The 18,462-nt window shown below is 40.8% G+C and overlaps 1 protein-coding gene and 1 non-coding gene across 2 annotated transcripts in view; both read right to left on the reverse strand.

The window, feature by feature from the left end:
- Window positions 1–18,462, reverse strand: part of Phex (phosphate regulating endopeptidase homolog X-linked) — a 202,065-nt gene that overhangs the window by 95,477 nt on the left and 88,126 nt on the right. The window contains exon 14 of the mRNA XM_032890280.1: window positions 16,086–16,187. Within this exon, the coding sequence (XP_032746171.1) occupies window positions 16,086–16,187 (102 nt within the window). The remainder of the gene's footprint in view (window positions 1–16,085; window positions 16,188–18,462) is intronic.
- Window positions 5,458–5,589, reverse strand: LOC116889520. The gene has a single exon (XR_004386462.1). It is a non-coding gene; the product is annotated as a small nucleolar RNA SNORA17 (small nucleolar RNA).

Raw genomic sequence — 18,462 nt, forward strand, 5'->3', positions numbered from 1 at the left:
GACCAAAATGCCTCATCCCTGAGAACTAGATTTCACGGTACCAGATGGCAGCATGGGAGCTCCAAAGGGTGAAGGTAATCTATAGTCCTACCAGCAATGATACCTATGAGGCATAACAAGGACTGGCATGGCAAGAGAGCCTTTAGGGTACAGTAGTGGAATGCCTATCTTGGAGGTAACCAACATCTTTCCAATTGGGAAACAAGAGGGAAACCATACCTGCTACTGGAAACCTAGCCAACTACCCAGGGCTATTGAAAGCATGGTTATTGGAGGAGAAACCATAACTGCCACATTAAAAAACAGCATGATACCTAACAACAATGCAAACATTTGTCCTAATACCACAAATAAGTGTAGTTCCCATCCCTCATCAAGGAAACCTCTCTTTGCAATAGATGGAAACCATTACAAAAAAAAAACAAGCAATTAAAATGCAGAGCTGTAGATCACAGTCCCAATGAATACATCTAAAAAATATTCCCTGTACGCGAAGCTTAGGGAATATTGTGGGAGAGAGGACGGAAAGATTGTAAAGGTCTGAGGATCAGAGAATTTGTCATGAGAATGTGTCTCCTAGTAATGCCAGAAGCTACACACATAATGTCTCACCATCAGAACTGCCTAAATCTGAGCTGAACAGGGACAACAGCAATAGATATGGCAAGGTGATCATGGCAAAGTCCATGAGGCTTCGACCCTAAACAAGGAACCACGTGCAACTGAAGAATGCTGAAAGCAGGAGAAATAGTCTTCTCCTGGGAAAAGCATACCAATTGGACATATCAAATGGACAATCCTAAAAATATGCATACAAGCAACATACTTTAAAGTGAGTTAGAAATATATATATATATATATATATATATATATATATATATATATATATACACATACATACATTCATGTAACAGCAGCGAATGAAAAAATAGGCCAGGAATTTGCAAAAAGCAAGGGAAGATATATGGGAGGGCTTAGAGGGCAGAAAGAGAAGGGAAATAGTCTAATTAAATTATAATATCATAAAATAGAGGAAACCGGGAAAGGGAATAACAGTTGAAATGTAAATAAGAAATACCCAGGTTAATAAAGATGGAGAAAATAAAAGAAAGCAGGCTGAGTAAGCAGGCCATGATGAGAAAGCCAGTAAGCAGCACCACTCCATGGAGTCTGCATTGGCTCCTGCAGCTAGGTTTGTGCCTTGTTTGAGTTCCTGTCCTGACTGTCTTCGTGATAGACTGTAACATGAAAGTGTGAGCCAAATGAACCCTTTCTTCCCCCCAAAATTATAATATCATAAAATATATTATATATTTAATATATTATATGCTAATTATTATATTTAATATGTTATATATAATAAAAGAAAATATGATTATAAAAAGAATAGATATTTAATGTTCTTAACTGAAAAACATAACATGGTAGGATGGCATATATGTTAATTAAGTGGACCGATTCTTTATATCATGTATATATAAATCAAAATCACGTTATATCCCATATATGTAATTATTTTCAATTACAAATAATTACAACCTTTAAATTTTTTCACCTTTTATTATTTTATTTACATTCCCATTGTTGCCCCCCTTTCAGGCCCCCCCACCCACCCAGGGAGCTCCCAGAGACTGAGCCATCAACCAGGGGCATACACAGGCCAGTCCGAGGCCCCTGGAACAAAACATTTAAAATTTTTAATGATATTCACTGAGCAGTGGCCAAAGGGAGATGGCAAACTTAGTTCATAATTCTCTAAAACAGTTAAGAAAAAACTAAATCTAAAGAAGAGCTGGAAAGAATGCAAAAATGTAAGTTAGTCTTTCCCATGAGAGTACCAACAACTCTGTCCTTTCTGTGTGATCCCGCTCCTCTGCACTCCAAGAGATTCAATCTTTTTCAACTTGTTTTGATTAAGAGGTAGCCCTGTAGTTGACTTTAACCAAGAGAAGGTATCATAAGAAATATTTAGGGACTTCTGAGCTCAGACATTAAGAGGACTCACAGCATATCCGCCCTCCTTTTTGCTCCCCTAACTACCCTGTGGAGAAAGACATAATGAACAAAGAGATGTATGTGAAGTTGCCCCAATGGACTTTCATCCACAATTGTCATCTGACTTCACCTACATGAGAGACTCATGATAAGACCAATAGAAGAGCCTCCCCGCTGATCCCAGCTAACAAACAGATTCGAGAGAAGTAATACAATACAGTTGACATGGTTTGTAAGGAAACAAACAATAGCCAAGAGATAGACAACTGCAGTAGCTGAGTTGTTCCACATTAAGGGTTCATCGATTCCTTTTCATCATTGACTAACCCATAACCAAAACACCAACTCGCTAAAATAAGGAATTAATTCTTCCATAAACACACACTTCTTATAAAAAGGAATATTTGAAACATTAAGAATGACAATATTTGGGCTGGAAAGATGACTCAGCGGTTAAGAGCACTGAGTGCTCCTCCAGAGGTCCTGAGTTCAATTCCCAGCAACCACATGGTGGATCACTACCATCTTGTAACAGGATCAGATACCCTCTTCTGGTGTGTCAACAGTGAATATATATACAATAAATAAATAAATAAATAGATAAATAAATAAATAAATAATATATAAATACATAAATAAATAAATCCAAAATGGAATGATAATATTTAAAGTCAACACAAAATCTATTTTGGCAAAGTTGTCAGTGCTCTTGTCCGAATAGTTTGATTACATCGTTTCTTCCTAGCATGGCTTTTTGGGACCTTTCCAACTCTAAATCTTGACTTCTGGCCTAAGTTCCTTCATTCATTTTTCTTTTGCTATCAGGCTGCTTCTCCCTTTCATATGTGAGTTTCTGTCAGAAATGGATTTGCTGTCATACTCTCAGTCTGCCGTTAGCCAGCTATGCTGGAATCTAGAAAATGACAACTCAGAAGACAGGTTAAATAAAATTTCTCTCTCTTCACCCATTTTCCACTATCTGCTTGCCTGGCCCTTGGGTTATTAATGGAACTGACATTCCTGTACAACTGACTGAGCAGGACCAGCAGCTAGATAACAAGGGAGCAGCCGACAGCAGCAGCCTTAGAGATAGCAGATAAACAGATGCATCGTGGGCTATTAGTTTCATCCTGGGCTAAAGGGAAGGAATGCCACAAAATCTAAACTCAAAACATTTCTAACAACTTTTTTTTTCCCATGAAATTAAAACTCAAACATCAAATCTGATTCTATTAGTAAGCCCAACCAAATTCAACATGTATTTTTAAATTGTCACTTAGTCAACTTGAATCTGGACCAATAGAAAAAAAAAGGTTTTTTTTTTTTTTTTTTTTTTTGGAGCTGGGGACTGAACCCAGGGCCTTGCGCTCGCTAGGCAGGCGCTCTACCGCTGAGCTAAATCCCCAACCCGAAAAAAAAAAGTTTTAAGTCATCAAGCTCCCCTGCCCATATGACTAAGAAAAGTAATAAAATTCTACAAAATTATGAAAAAGCAGCCCTCTGCTTTAACCTCTAAAATGATACCTAAGGCAATTGTAGCATATCTCAACCCTTTCAAAGTCCTATAACCAACCAGTTCCTCAATCCAAAATAATCTCAATATACACTAAAACCTAAATGCTTTTTACAGTACACATTTAAACCGGTGGTGCTTGCTTATCTGGTGTGGTTAAAATTTTAAGTACTTACTAGTCCATGTTTCATTTTTTAAGATCTCAACTTTTTATTGGTTCTTTGTGAATTTCACGTCATGCACCCAATCCCTTCCATCCCCTCTCCCCTTGTACTAGCCTTCCACTTTTACAACCTCCCCTTAACAGAGAAAAAAATTATCATTGCATAAACAGTATTGTGGCACAGTGCCCACAGTACAACCTTTTGTCTACACTTCTTTGCTTGCAAATGTTTATTGCAAAAACTATACCACCAGATCATGGGCATAGCTGGCTAACGGCAGACTGAGAGTGTGACAGCAAATCCATTTCTGACAGAAACTCACATATGAAAGGGAAAAGCAGCCTGATAGCAAAAGAAGAATGAAGGAAGGGACTTAGGCCAGAAGTCAAGATTTAGACTTTGGAATGAAGCCTCTTCTACTCTATCAATACTGGAACCTCACTGCAACTCCTCTTAGATATCCTGTTGGTACCCTGAGTCATGAAGATTCTGTAGTACTGAGTCTGTAGGACCCACTCTTTCATGGACTCCAGTAGTTTATAGATGGCGTAGATGTTGGGGTGGACTAATTCAAAGCCCTGGTCTGGGCCAGAAGGATCAGAGATGGTCAGGATGCTAGCTATCACACTTTCATGCCCTTGGGGCTGGCCCACCAGCAATACCTGCTACCAGTGTCAGCTCTACCCTGCTACCCAGGTAAGGTGCAGGGCCCACTCTGCCAAGTGTTACAGCAGATGAAGGACATAGCCAGTCTCCCACTCTCATGACCCCAGGGCCAGCTCTCCTGCTTGCCATAGATGGCTAAAGACAAGAGAGAGGAGGAGGGTGTCTCCCTCATTTGTGCCACAGCCCAGCAGACAAAAGGCAAGGCTGGCTGTCCCACACTCATAGCCAGCTTACCAGCAACACCCACATCCAGAGCCAGTTCTATTGTGCTGTCCAGGCGAGGTGTAGGGCATGCTCTCTCATATGCTGCAGCAAGTGTGGAACAGGGACAGCTCTCCTTTTCCCATGGCCCCAGAGCCTGCTATCCCATGATGGCCAGGTGAGGAGTGGAGCCAGTTCTGCACAGCCTTTACACATCAGCATGTGGTACCCCAGATCAGGGGCATCTGCCTGACTTTTTTATGGTAGTAGACCCCTGCTGTTGCAGGACCACAGACCCAGATGTAGCCCCCAGTGGCAGCACATGCTAGGGCCCCACCATGGTCCCAGGTGGCATCACCACCTACTCACATCAGGCTGTTTTACTACCAGTGAGTCTCAGTTCTGCCTCTTCATTCAGCCCACATCCTTCAGTTTCTGTTCCTCTTTCATTTCTCCGCCAATTACTTGATCCTTAGTTGGTTTGTGCTGTCTCTGAGTGTCTAGGATCATGTCAGGAGTGGTTTCATAAGTGCTATGCCCTGCTCCTGCATTGTGGCTTGGGGAAGGGGCAATCTAGAATATGCTCTGCTCCACTCCACCTCTGGGGCCTATGTGATAGCAGACTGGTGGTTGTCTGAGGCTAGTCCCCTGCCAAGGCCCCATGGCATCAGTCTGGGGGTCATCTCAGGCTACCTCCTCACTCTGCCTCCCCAAGTGTCCCCATGCAAGGGTTGTCTGTCATGGGTCCACACCCACCTGGGGCCCTCAGTCCCAGGTGGGGTTCTTCTAGCCTCTGTCTTGCTCCCAGTTCTACTAGCCATCCAGACCTGCACAGTGCCAGACTAGTGGTCATAGGCCAGCTCCTGTCCAAGCCTCAGTACCAGACTGGTGATCATCTCAGGTTCCCCTTTTTCAGGGAATGTTGAGCTACTAATAATTCAGATGTGCATAGGTCAGAACACTGAGAATATTAATAGCATATCTTCTATCTGTAAAATATTGCCACACATGTGACGCAGAAGACGAATCTGCAATGATTCTAGGTATCTTTTAATAGTATCTTTGCTCCACATATTTCAACACTGCAAATTAGTTCACTATCATGTTGTTGTTGTTGTTGTTGTTGTTGTTGTTGTTGTTGTTGTTTCCTATGCTAGTGATCCCGAGTATTATACAGGCTGGGCAGGTACTCTACTGCTGAGACATAGCCCAAGGTTGACACTAGGATTCTTTTTTTTAAATATATGACATGATCAAACACTAGTTAACTTATTTATATTTTTGTGTGCCTGTGTTTTGTAGGAGTGGCATATATGTACACAGGAGAGGGTTCAAGCATATACACATGTAAGTGTATATGTCCATTTGTACACATGTGGGGCCAGGAGAAGATGTTGGGAGTCTTCCTCTATTGCTTTCTGCAATATTGCCTTGACAGGGACTTTCATTAAACCAGAAGCTCACTGTTGCAACTAGTGAACTACCTGTCTCTGTCTGACTCCATCCCACAATGCTGGAGTTACAGGCATATGCAAACATATGCAAACATGCCTATAGCCATACAGCTTTTATATGGGTGCTTCAGATCTGAATTCAGGTCCTCATGCTTTCACAAGAAGTTCTGTTGGTACTTTCTCGGCCCCTAATATTCATCTTTAAAAGATACATCCATTCTTATTTCTGAGTATTGTGTTTATGAATACTTGCATGCATGGCACTGAAGAAGAATGTCAGAACAAGGTATTAGAACTCCTGGAACAAGAGTTACAGGCAGCTGTAAGCCTCCATGTGAGTGCTGGGAACTGAATCTGACTCTTCTGAAAAAGTAACGAATGCTCTTAATCTCTAAACTACTGCTTCAGTCCCCTTTATTTATATTCTTAATCATCAGTATTAAGAATGTGACATTACGAAAAGAAGGAAAATTCAACAATATGTGAGTTTTCAAAATCCATTAACTATGTGTACCCATTGATATGAGAGCACTTTTTAAACGAAAAGATAATTCAAATCACTTATCAAACTGTTTTTGCAATTTCCCTAATTAGTGGAATTCTGAATTTCCAGTTAGAATGGAACTTTTACTACCACCCCCACCACGCAGAAGTCAACATATTGCTCATTGCAAAAGAATTGATTGAGACACTAATTTAATAGAAATTTAATATTAACAAGGATATCTTGTCATGCCAGGAAGGAAAGATGCAGTCTAAAATATTTGGGGTCATAACAAAATTCCCTAAAGGAACAGTCACAAGTTGGCTCAATGTGAACTTCAAAAAGAATTGTAATAAATTTAAGCATATCAAATACATTTTAAAATTCCTGAGTTTATAACGATGCTAGGGGGGTAAATGCTTTGATACCTCTGGAGCTTTCCAGGGCACAACTTGTAAAAATTAATCACGGGAAAGACAGACCTTCATGCAGATTTTCTGTATGTCAGGCTAATCAAGTGATTAACAAAGGGGAAAAAACCTTTTTAGAGAAAGATTCTAGCTAATAAATGCAGAGTGATAGAGTTTTAAAATCACCAGTTGCAAACCTTAACATAATCACATATCTAATAATGTTATTAATACCCACTAAAATGCCTACCCATGATTTTCAATAGCACTTGTCCATTTGTTGCTCTTGATAACTTTAGAAAATGGTAAGATCTTGAGCTGGGGGATGGTTCTGTTGGTTACATGTTTGCTAAGCAAGCATGGGGACCTGAGTTTGGATCCTCAGAACACAAGTAAAAGCCAGGAGGGGTTATATATGCCTGTAATCCAAGCACTAGGATGGATAAAGACAGACAGGTACTTAGCCAGACAGTCTACCCAATTTTTACATTCCAGGTTCAATAGAGTACGGTGTTTAAAAGAAATAAGGCAATTCGATATTGAGGAAAGTACCCAACAGTAACCTCTGACTGCCATATGCAAAGACTAGGCAGATAGATAGATAGATAGATAGATAGATAGATAGATAGATAGATAGATAGATAGATAGATAGATAGATAGATAGATGGATGAGTGATTGGGTGGGTGGACAGATGGGCAGATGGAGGGACAGACAGACAGACAGACAGACATCACAAAGTATTGTTTTCAGTACTGGTGATAGAACCCAAGGCCTCAAGCAAGCTAGGCAAGCATTGTACTGCTAATCTATATTCCTAATCCTGTTTACTTTGAGACAATGTCTTACTATATATCCTAGACTGGCCTTGGCCCTGCCATAATCCTAAGCAGCTACAATTACACACATAAGCTAGCAGTCCTGGCTAAAAGCATTTTTATGTCACTAGATAAACCTGGAAGGGAGTGCCTAAAAGTATGAGCAAATGGGTTGATTACAATTACATTTTGTGATCATACCCATTGTAACCCAGAACACCAATATAACCAAAAATGCATATTTATCATTTTTGCTAAATAATCAAGAATAGATAAATGGAACTGATAGTTGATACACTGAGTGATATACTTGAGATTTTTAAAGATCAAATTCTAAAGGACTAATTCTGGGAGCTAGGACTTGCTGTGCATGCCTGTGATCCCAGCACACTAGTGGTAGAAGAAAGATCAAGAATTCAGGATGGCCTTGCTAGATAGCAAGTTCAAGTCTAGCATGCTCCACAGATGAAAAAATAAAAGTTCTAGGGTTAAAACAATATACAAAACATGTTCATTACCACACAATTGGAAGTACTCTACTGTAATCCGCTACAGAAACATTTTTAACTCATGTATACAGATACCAGCGGAATACATTGATTTCTATATGAAACTCTTTGGTAAAGATTGTATTATATCAGTAAAAATACAACATAAATATTAGAATAAAATAAATGAATTAAATTTACATATACAACCTTGTTCAAGAACGTCTTTTAAAGCCTACATATAGGTGATAAATCAAAGTAATATATCAAGAAGTTCGCAGTGGTTATGCTTGGTTAATGACAAAGCATTGATTTTTCTTCATTATCCTGCACTTCAATTTCAGTATTTTCTTTAATAAGAATAAATTTTCATAGCAAACATGATGAACATGACTATTTGGAAATTATTTTAAAAGCTAGATCAAGGTACAAAACAACTAAATAGATTTTATTAAGAATAAAAATGTGAGAGTCCATGAGAAGGCACTTTTTTTTAATGCTAAGTATAGGAGCAGCAGAGCTTAACGGCAGTTCCTGTGAGATTAGTTTTCTAAGACCAAGAAATTAACTGACTGTAAATTTGCTATAAGCCAACACTGACGTGCATGGCTGAAAGAAAAAGATAGCCATAATATCAACTTCAGCTTCCTTAATATAATTTATATGCAGAGCAGATGTGGCAATAATATCCCCATTGTGGTGGATGAGTTGGAGTCTATATAGAATTACTGTGTTCAGCCTTGAACTTGAGCTTTTAAGAAAACTGTTGAAAACTGGAGCATATCCAGCAACATGAGGCATCAGGAACATAGTGTAGAGCACTGGTTTGCACACTCTTGCTGCATTAGAATCGCCTGGAGGGTTGACTGCACTGTAGAGTCCTGCATCCCTTCCCAGAGTTCCATTTCATAGATCTAATTGGGATTATGAATCTGCCTTTCTAGAAAGTACCAATGCTACTGGTTTGAAGACCACGCTTAGAGATGCACTTCTATTAGGATAAAGGGGGACTATAAAGCCAAATTTTCAGAAATGGAGGTCCAACTTCTCCAGCAACCAGCTCAATGACCATGGACAAGCATAGCATGCTTGGCATCTCTTGACTTTACATTCTTAAGCTGTATAAAGAAATGACTGTACCCCAATGTGGTAGTTATAAAACCTTTTAAACCTACAGTTTGACATATAATAATGTCAATTTTATGTGAGAAAAACAAAATTCGTCTCATCTACATAAAAATATGTTGCTGAATCTTTAGAAATTAGGAAGACTTCTGTATGGAAAACTCCATCTGCATAGATCCAAAACAACAATGTGGAATCAAGGGCCAGAAAGGAATAATATGGAGCCTTCAGATCTCTAGAACATTCAACAGATAGTCATAGTCCTAGGAGGGTTGTGAATGCCCCAAGAGGTACTTAACCATGAGAGATGATAGAAAGAGGAGCCTATGGAGTGTGAAAAGAAAACTCCATAAACTTCATCTAGTTCTATTAATTCAGCCTTGGTGGAAGGAAACTGCCACCTGTGATCACCCAGCATCCCATCAGCATTAGCATCATCTGAGGCCTCACCAGAGATGCTGATTCCTAGCAACACCTTAGACTCACTGAAACAAATTACAGTTTGTTCCAATGAGCACTCCTGGTGGTACTGACTCACACTAAAATATGAGAGATTAAGTGACTTAGGCGGGTTCAACCTTTGATGTAACATTGTTTTCTATGATATTCAACTGAGAACCACAAAACTGCATTACAATCTATGACCCTACCTCCTTCCTCTTCTTCTCTCTTCTTCTTTCTCCTCCTCCTCCTCCTCCTCTTCTTCTTCCTCCTCCTTCTTCTTCTCTTATAATGTTTTAAGTACATTTAAATTTTTTGTTGGCTTACATTCATAGCTACCCTGGGACACAGGTTGGCTATGCCTAAAAGCACCTCCAAACAGCATTTCCATGAGGCTCAGAATTATAACCACTCCCACAAGCTATCATACAGAATATATCAAACTTCTACTTACACAACATGTACACACATATATTACATACATATGTATGTACATGCATACATATCACACAACGATAATTGAGAAGGGAACTAGAAAGATGACTCAGCCATTAAGAGTGCTTGTTGCCCTTGCAGAGGACCTGAGCTCAGTTTCCAGCAGTTTCAGAAGATGTGGAACTCTTCTGACCTCTGAGGGTACCAGGTAAGCTCGTGATTCACATGCATTCATGTAGGCAAACAGCCATACACATAAAACAAAATTGTTTACTTTTGACTTTCATTTTTTGTTTTTCTTTTTTTGAGAGAGAGGGAGAAAGAAAACGTAAATTTGATAGATATGGAGGTGAAGATGAGTTGGAAGAGGTTGGAAATGTGAAAGAATATGTCAGAATATATTGTCTGAAAAATGTGATGAAAATATACAAACCTTTAAAAAACCAGAGTTAGTTCAAAATCAGAACATCTACAACCCAGAGTAAAACAACCACCTCCTTTAGAATCTTTAGAATACCAACATCTTCAATCTCTGTAACTAAACTCTGAGGTGGGCACTGCTCTCACACTTTAAAAGAGGAGATGGAAAAAAATGAAGCAATCTCCAAAAGGTCATGTAGCTCCAAGGAGGTAAAAAACAGCTTACAGTACACTCAGCCATCCATACATCTCACCCCCATACTCTCCTTCCTATGGGCAGCAGTGAAGTAAAGAGATATAAGGAAGACAAGCATCACCTTCACCTGTGTATCAGTGAGACAAAAACTGGAAGATATCTAAACGGGTGGAGATACAATGGCTGCAAGCTCATCACGGTGAGTACTAGAAGCCAGAGAAGAGCAGGAAGCCAGAACAAGGTCACAGATTGCTAGCTCTTTGTCCCTGATGAGTACTCAAAGTAGATGCAGGAAGCAGAATGACTGCATTCTTCAACATTCTGCAAATACACTGAAACCTATAACAAATCCCAGCATGAGGAGCACTGCCGGGAGCACTTGTTCCAAGTAACAAGTGACGAGGAGCTCAGAAGAAGCCTCGCCCCAAGAGCTGACAAGGTCATGACAGAGGAAGGGAGGAAGGGGCAGGATTAGCTCCCTGATGGCCAGGCTGTTTCAGCTCCTTAAAGCTTCCTTCCTAGGCCCCCAGGACCACTTTATGACTCACTATTAAATATCCTTGCCCTACCAGCACAGCATCCATAACACTCCTGTGTCCTCTCAGTATGTGAAAGCACATGCAGAAGGGACTGCAGCTGATCACCCTTCCAAAGTCTGCAGCTCCCAGTCCGCTTCCTGGCACATTCTTGGTGTGTTACAAAGGCTTGTGGAATTGAGTTTGCCGAGAGAATGCTGGTATCCGATTCAATGAAATGAACTATTATCTTAAAGGCAAGGAAGTGTGAGAAGAGGACCTAACCCAGAGTTGTATCCTCATTAGTGATCTCCTTAGGGACGGAGATGGGGACTAGGAGTAAAGCACACTGTGTTTGAAGGGGGGGGGAGGGATCAAAGAAACACCAGAAGAGGTCTATAAAAGTAAGAGGGGAAAGGAAGGCAGGCAGCAAAGGGCACTGTTGCCAGGAAGCTCAAGCCCTCAGGGGAGGTCCCCAGGAATGTTTATAGAACATGAGAGAGGCAGGAGGAAGAAGGGCAGGTACCGGCCACCTTCCATCCATCTTTGGCTAAGGGCCAGTGAGGAAGGATGGTACGGTGAGTCTTCTGAATGCTGTGCCACTAGCAGTAGACTCCAGAGGGACAAGAGTGCTTGGGCAGAATGAAAGGGGGTTAGGCAGTTAGAAATCAGACAGGGATGCAGCGAAGTAGTAAGGACTCACCCCACCCCTAGTCTTGAGGCAGGTGTGGGGAAATGTGCCTGGTTAACAAGCTCCTAAGTGCTTCAGATCTAAAAGCACACCCTCAGAAACATAGGCTCAGAGGGTGCTAATCAGGGTCCTAACTGGTCAGTACAGACTGTACGCTTTGCAAACTGCAGTGCCTGGGAGTTTAGTGACAAAGGCAAAGAGGTGAGGTGCACTCTACTTTGCTTTCTGCAATGGAAATCTTCCTACCTCGCTCAAAGCCTGTGCGTGGGAGTGTGGGAGTCGTATGCCTGAGGAGTTGGGAACATGCAGCCAACTTCTCTGTACCTGCTGTGGCCAAGGCCACAGCTACTCCCTCACGCCACCCTCAGGACACTGCCTCCCCGGGTGTCTGCGTCTGCTATTTCTTTTCTCTGGGCATGGGCTGACAGGCTTCAACCCCAGGTGCAAAGCGCACAAGGAAACAGATCAGAGGTGGTGCAGCACTGAGCTCCGTGATGGATTCAGCTGGGGAACAAGCATGAGCCGCTCTAAAGAAGCTGCTCTTCACATCTGCCTCAGAACTGGCCAGGGAGGCCAAAGGTGCCCGAGTCCCTTCCACAGTGACCTTGGGGGACTCCTCTGTTCTGGACACTGTAAATCCTCCAGGAGACACCCCAAATCACTCAATTATCACTATATGCCTATTCAAAGGCTCTGTTAACCAGAAAAACTGCAGGCACACTTGTTCTTTGCTGAAAGAAAATAGAGGCAATGAATTTGAAAGTAACAAAGACTATACTGGGAGGGTTTGGAGGGAGGAAAAGGGAGGGAGAAATGATGTAATTATATTATAACCTCAAAAAATAATTTTTAAAGAGCACATGCTTGCAGGAAATGTAGAATCTTAACTAAAAATGGGTGCTTATTTCCCAATATTAAATTCCCCCTTGAAATAAACACAGTGAGTTTCAAAACACAAAAGTACCAATGACCTCTCTCCAGGGAGGAGCAGGAAAAGGCAGGGAGACCAAGATAACAAATTTACCCTTCAGGGAAGCAGAGACGTCCTCATTTATCTTTTCCAGTGATCACCACTAGCAAAGAGGACAACAAAGCCCATTCACACACTTCTGTTTCGAGACAGGGTCACTGCCACAAAAAGCAAGAGGCAAGGCCCTCGGACCACTGTGAGTATCTGAGTCTCCACATCACTCAGTTTGGTAGTTTTGGTCACAAAGGAAAGCTGAGGTCAACACATCTTAGGTGGCGCTTTAATTAGCTGTAGTCCGGAGCTTCATGGTGAGAGAAAGAAAAGCTTTAAGCCCCTCACAAATCAGAACATTTTTTTTTTCCGGCTTTCCCAATGGGTAGCCAAGTGACTCAGCATCAGCCCAGTGTGGGCACTATTATTGATGAGAAATCTTCCGCCTGGGTGATATACTGCATACAGCACATGCCCAAAACACAGTGCCAAGTCATACCAGGAAGACAAGGCGAATTATTCACCTCCACTTCAAATGCAGGCAAATCCCTCTCTTAATGCAGCTGCTATTCCATATCAGAAAGACAAAGCAGGGAGACAGAGATTTCCATCTAAGACTCAAGGAATTATTAGGCAGAGTCTCTTCTTTCTTGTTGACTATTAAAAAGGCAATCAAATTGAGGAAAGCAAGAAGGAAAAGGAGTGGGGGTGTTTCTTTTTTCTTTCAAAAACCGTCCCAGAGTGAAAAACAGCACAAAAGGCTGAAGCCCCCCTCTCTCTCTCTCTCCCCATCCTCCCCCACCCCTCTTCTCTCTCTCTCTCTCTCTCTCCTCTCTCTCTCTCTCTCTCTCTCTCTCTCTCTCTCTCTCTCTCTCTCTCTCTCTCTCTCTCTCTCCTCTTTGTTAGTACTGTGAGCTCCACCTAGAGGTCATTTCTAGAATCAAAAGTTAATTCAAGTTAGGGAAAAGAATAATCTTTTGTTATCTGGGGTTTAGGGCTAGTAGTGACTGAGAGAACTGCTGGAGATCCTTGGACAACACCCCATTTCTTATCTTGCATTACTGGGACTTCTCTGAACCATAATATACAATGCCTCCTCGGGGAACCTAATGAGATCCAGAAGGACGATTGCCTTTGATGTTTCTGCCTGTCGAGCTGCTACTGGAGTTCCTGGCACATTGAACTCAGCTCAAAGAAAGCAGAGTGTTCAAAGAATACTTTCGGAAGGGAAAAAAAGTGGCAGTTCTGATTGAAATGAAATAAAAGACAGGCGATCAACCCAGAGGGACAACAGGAACATGTCTAATATTAGAAGGACTGACAATAGTTCCTTAAAGAAGGACCCATAGACCATTTGCTTAGAAGACCCAGAGACAAGACAGTCGCTAACTGAATGTCAACAAGCACTCTGACGTACTCTTAATTTCTATTTCTGAAAAGCTGGCTACAAGTGCCCAAATATCCATAACTCACTCATTCATACTCTTCCTCTCTCTCTGTGTCTCCCTCTCCTTCCTTCCTTCCTTCCATCCCTTTCCCTCTCTTTTCACACTAGTCATTCTATGAAAATCGATACTTTAGAACCCCAAACTAAAACAAAGAGCACCTAGTATACTGAGCATTCAATTGTTCAGTGCAAGATACATCCTGCCCCACACATCACAAGCTACCTTTTAAATAAACCAAGCCTTCAAGAAACAACGATGTGGTATTGGTGCCAAGAGCTTCATCTACCATATGGAGAGTGTTTCGCCACAGCCCGTATGTTCCTGTCTCCTCCAACCTGTGTTATACATGACCTAAAACAGCTTTGACAGATCTTGGATGAAGAAAAATAATTTAAAATTACTCATTGTTCTCTTCCAAGACCACCACAAATACTGTTCAAGGTCTTTCATTGTAAATATCCATCTGCTTTTTCATTCTTGTTAACTAAAATATCTATGATAAGGCATCTCAATCCTGAGAGTAGAAAAGGTTCTGCAAAAAAAAAAAAAAAACACTTTTGCCTGAAGATATGGGACTGCCCAGAAGTCTTATTTCAACAAGGATAGAGTGAAAATCTTGTTTCTTGATCCTAAGGCAAAATTGCTGGTGTAAGGAATGACTCGAAGCAATATATCTAATGATAATAGTAAGAGATGGGTATGGCTAAAATCGTAAGTACACAAGACTTCCAACCTGATACATTAAAGCAATCATTGCCAGTAAGGTGCCCACCATGCTCTTGCATGTCCATGTGCCATTGGTGACTGCTATCATCAGAAAGATGTCAAAACTTCCTCTAAAAAGAAATGTTCCTAATTTCAGAGCCTCTTACCGACAGGGTAGAATCTCAGGGGAAAACAGTAAGAGTATGCCCTGGCCCTGGCCATTTGAGTTCCAACTCCAGAAGAATATCTCCAATGCAAAGTGGACCCCCTTATTACTAGTAGACAATGTAGCTGTTCAGAATGACCCTGTTTCTTTATTTTGTTGCATACCATCTGAGAAATTTTACCAAGCTTCACAAGTACCCACTTGCAGCAGAAAATACTTTCCTATTACTCTGCAATGATCCATCTTTCGTGTATACCTTAAAAGCATGCCCTTTGGGCCATTTGTAGAACACAATGGGTTATGAAGTAGATGGGCTTTACCACAGGAAAATATTTGCCTCAGGACATTTGCACACATCATGCACAAATGGAGAAGACACATGGACAATATGGGTTTTTCTTCTTTGCAACTTGAGGGCCCTTCTGCCAGCTGCTTCCCATGGCTCCCCACTGCTCTACATTCTGCCATATCCAATGATGGTTTATAGAAAAATTCACTAGGCAGTAAGCCATGTGGCTTTTACAGGCAGCAATTAGGAGGGAAGCAAAGGCTGAATTACATGGCATTTGAAAATGCAGTTAGAGAAAGAACAAGTCAGATCTTATTTTCTGTTACTCTGGTGATGAAATCTACGTGTTCATCCAAAAGCACACATCTACCTCTGGGGTCATTTGGAGCCAACAGCTCAGTCAATAAAAATAAATAAATAAACTGTACAGTCAATGTCAAGCATGAAAATCCATTAAATAGTAAGTGAGGTTTTTTTTCTTCTATCTGAAGAAATCCTTACCTTTTCTTGAGCTTTCCTTTTTGTCCCTGCATCCATCCATTCATTTTCTTTCTCCAGCATGTCAATGAAGGCCCAGCGAACACCCTCAATCAATTCTTCCATCTATAAGAAAATACCCAAAGAAGCAGTGTTAAAGCCAGAAATTTCAGCCAAGGTTTCCTCAGCCTGAATCAGGTTGCAAGAAAACTACAAGGTTCAAAATGGGGAGCGGGGAGTCTTTCAGATAAATTTCATGCTCTGACTTTTTTGGGGAGAAGGTATCTGTAAACAGATGACATAAGGGGTGACAGTAAACTCCCCAAAAGGTATCACTAACCAATCACATATCTGTATGTAGCTACTAAATAGCTCCATCCTCATCAACATAACAACTAATTTCAATAATTTAATAGGAGCTGAGGAGTGTAGCTCAATGGTAAAGTGTATGCCTAACAAGTGCAAGGCCCTGAGTTCTATCCCTAGTTCCAACAACACACACACAACACACACACACACACACACACACACAGAACCTGGGAGTGCCACGTAACAACACAGGCTGTGTTTTTTCACATAGACATGGTCAAGAAAGTGAGCAACAATTGAAAGGGATGTTGTTAAAAAAAAGAGAATCATGCTGGATATATAGCACACCAAAGGAGATCATGGCAACATGAGACAAATTTATGTGAAGATCCCCAAACCTCTCTAAATTCAGTACAAGTAGTGAAACCAAATGCTTAGTCATCATCTATTACCTTTTCTACTCTCTCTCTCTCTCTCTCTCTCTCTCTCTCTCTCTCTCTCTCTCTCTCTCTCTCTCCTCCTTGAAGCCCAGCAAAGTCTTATTCAGATCTAGAATACTGGGAACAAGGCAACATCTGTAGAATAGAAGTTTTCTGAAAGGTCTTTCCCCAGGCATTTAAAGAATGAGATCATATCCATGTTGAGGACATATTTGCTTTGCTGACAACCCCTGCTGGGCCATAACAGGAATGGGGAAAGAGAGGCATTGCTGCAAGGGTGCAATGAAACCCTGCTGTGTATGGGTGTATGTCTCATAATCCTATTCACCTGCACAGATGCTTTGACTTTCTTAATGGTATATCCAATAAAAAACAAACCCTGGAGCCTGGTTCCAGGATTATATTTAGTTTTGAGATGATGAAGCTATAGATCAATTGTTAATATTCTAAATATCCCCTTTGTTCTATAAGGAATTGTCAGCATAAAACTCACTCAAAATAATTTCTTTCTGTTTAATAAGTTTTAAGTTATGTTTTCAGTTCAATAACAGTTGTAAGGGAACCAGAGCTGTAAATCAGTGGGCTAGGTTCCATCATATGTAAATAAGAACAAACAGCAGATGGAAAAGGGGGAGCTTCACAGCTATTTCTTCCAACTTTAGTAAAAACACTAAAAGAAAGAGAAAGCTCAACTTGGGATCCAGGCCTGACAAGAACATGAAATGATGGAAGAAAAAACAGTCTCATTAAAATAATTAAGTCATAATTTCCACTGTGATGTGCATATTGGAGTCAGGGGGCCTTATAAGTCCTGATTTTAAAAGTGATTATAAATAAATAAATAAATAAATAAATAAATAAATAAATAAATAAATAAATAGTCTTGGAGCCCAGGCATCAGAACAGTAGTGTCACTTATCTAAACTTCAGCCTGGGCAGTGGGAGTTTTAAAAGCTCCACAGATGAGCCCAATGTGCAGACAAGGTTAAGTACCATGAGCATTTCAGGAAGCCACTTATTTTACACATAAGGAAGTTAGAAGTTGGTGATCTGTATAAACTCAGACAGCTAATGAAGGCCAGAGCCAGGCCTTGACCACAGAGCCTAGATGACAACTGTGAGTACAGAGCTTCTAGAAGTCAAAAATGTAGTTCCCTCCATGAATCAGAGGAAAATGCCAAGGAAGTAGAAGGTAACTAAGAGTCAGATGCAGAAGTGACCATTTCTAACAGGAAGTCTGACAAGGAAGGAACAGAAATAACATGGAGCCTCCTAGATTCTGTTTTTTGCTTATACCTTAAATCTTGATAAACTCATCAATCTAGCGTATCACCTGCATGCAGAAAGAACAAGGCCATATTCCATTTTTTGCTTTGCTTTGGGTTTTTGTTTTGTTTTGTTTTGTTTTGTAGCATGACCCCAGCCAGATCTGAGGCTGAGGTGGGTTTATTTTTTCCCAATCTGCTTTTATACCATTTTAATTGCATGCAAGTAATAAGGTCAGTTCTACTTTAAGGAACAAGCAAGGCAAAAAACAAAGTGCCTATGATCACTGTTTAAGGGCATATCAGAATGATGAAGATATATGAACCTACTTCCTTGTCCCAGCCCAAAGTCATACTCTTGCCTGTAGCCTACTTCTTTGTTCTAGC

The sequence above is a fragment of the Rattus rattus genome, chromosome X, assembly GCF_011064425.1.
Source record: "Rattus rattus isolate New Zealand chromosome X, Rrattus_CSIRO_v1, whole genome shotgun sequence".
NCBI classification, from domain to species: domain Eukaryota; kingdom Metazoa; phylum Chordata; class Mammalia; order Rodentia; family Muridae; genus Rattus; species Rattus rattus.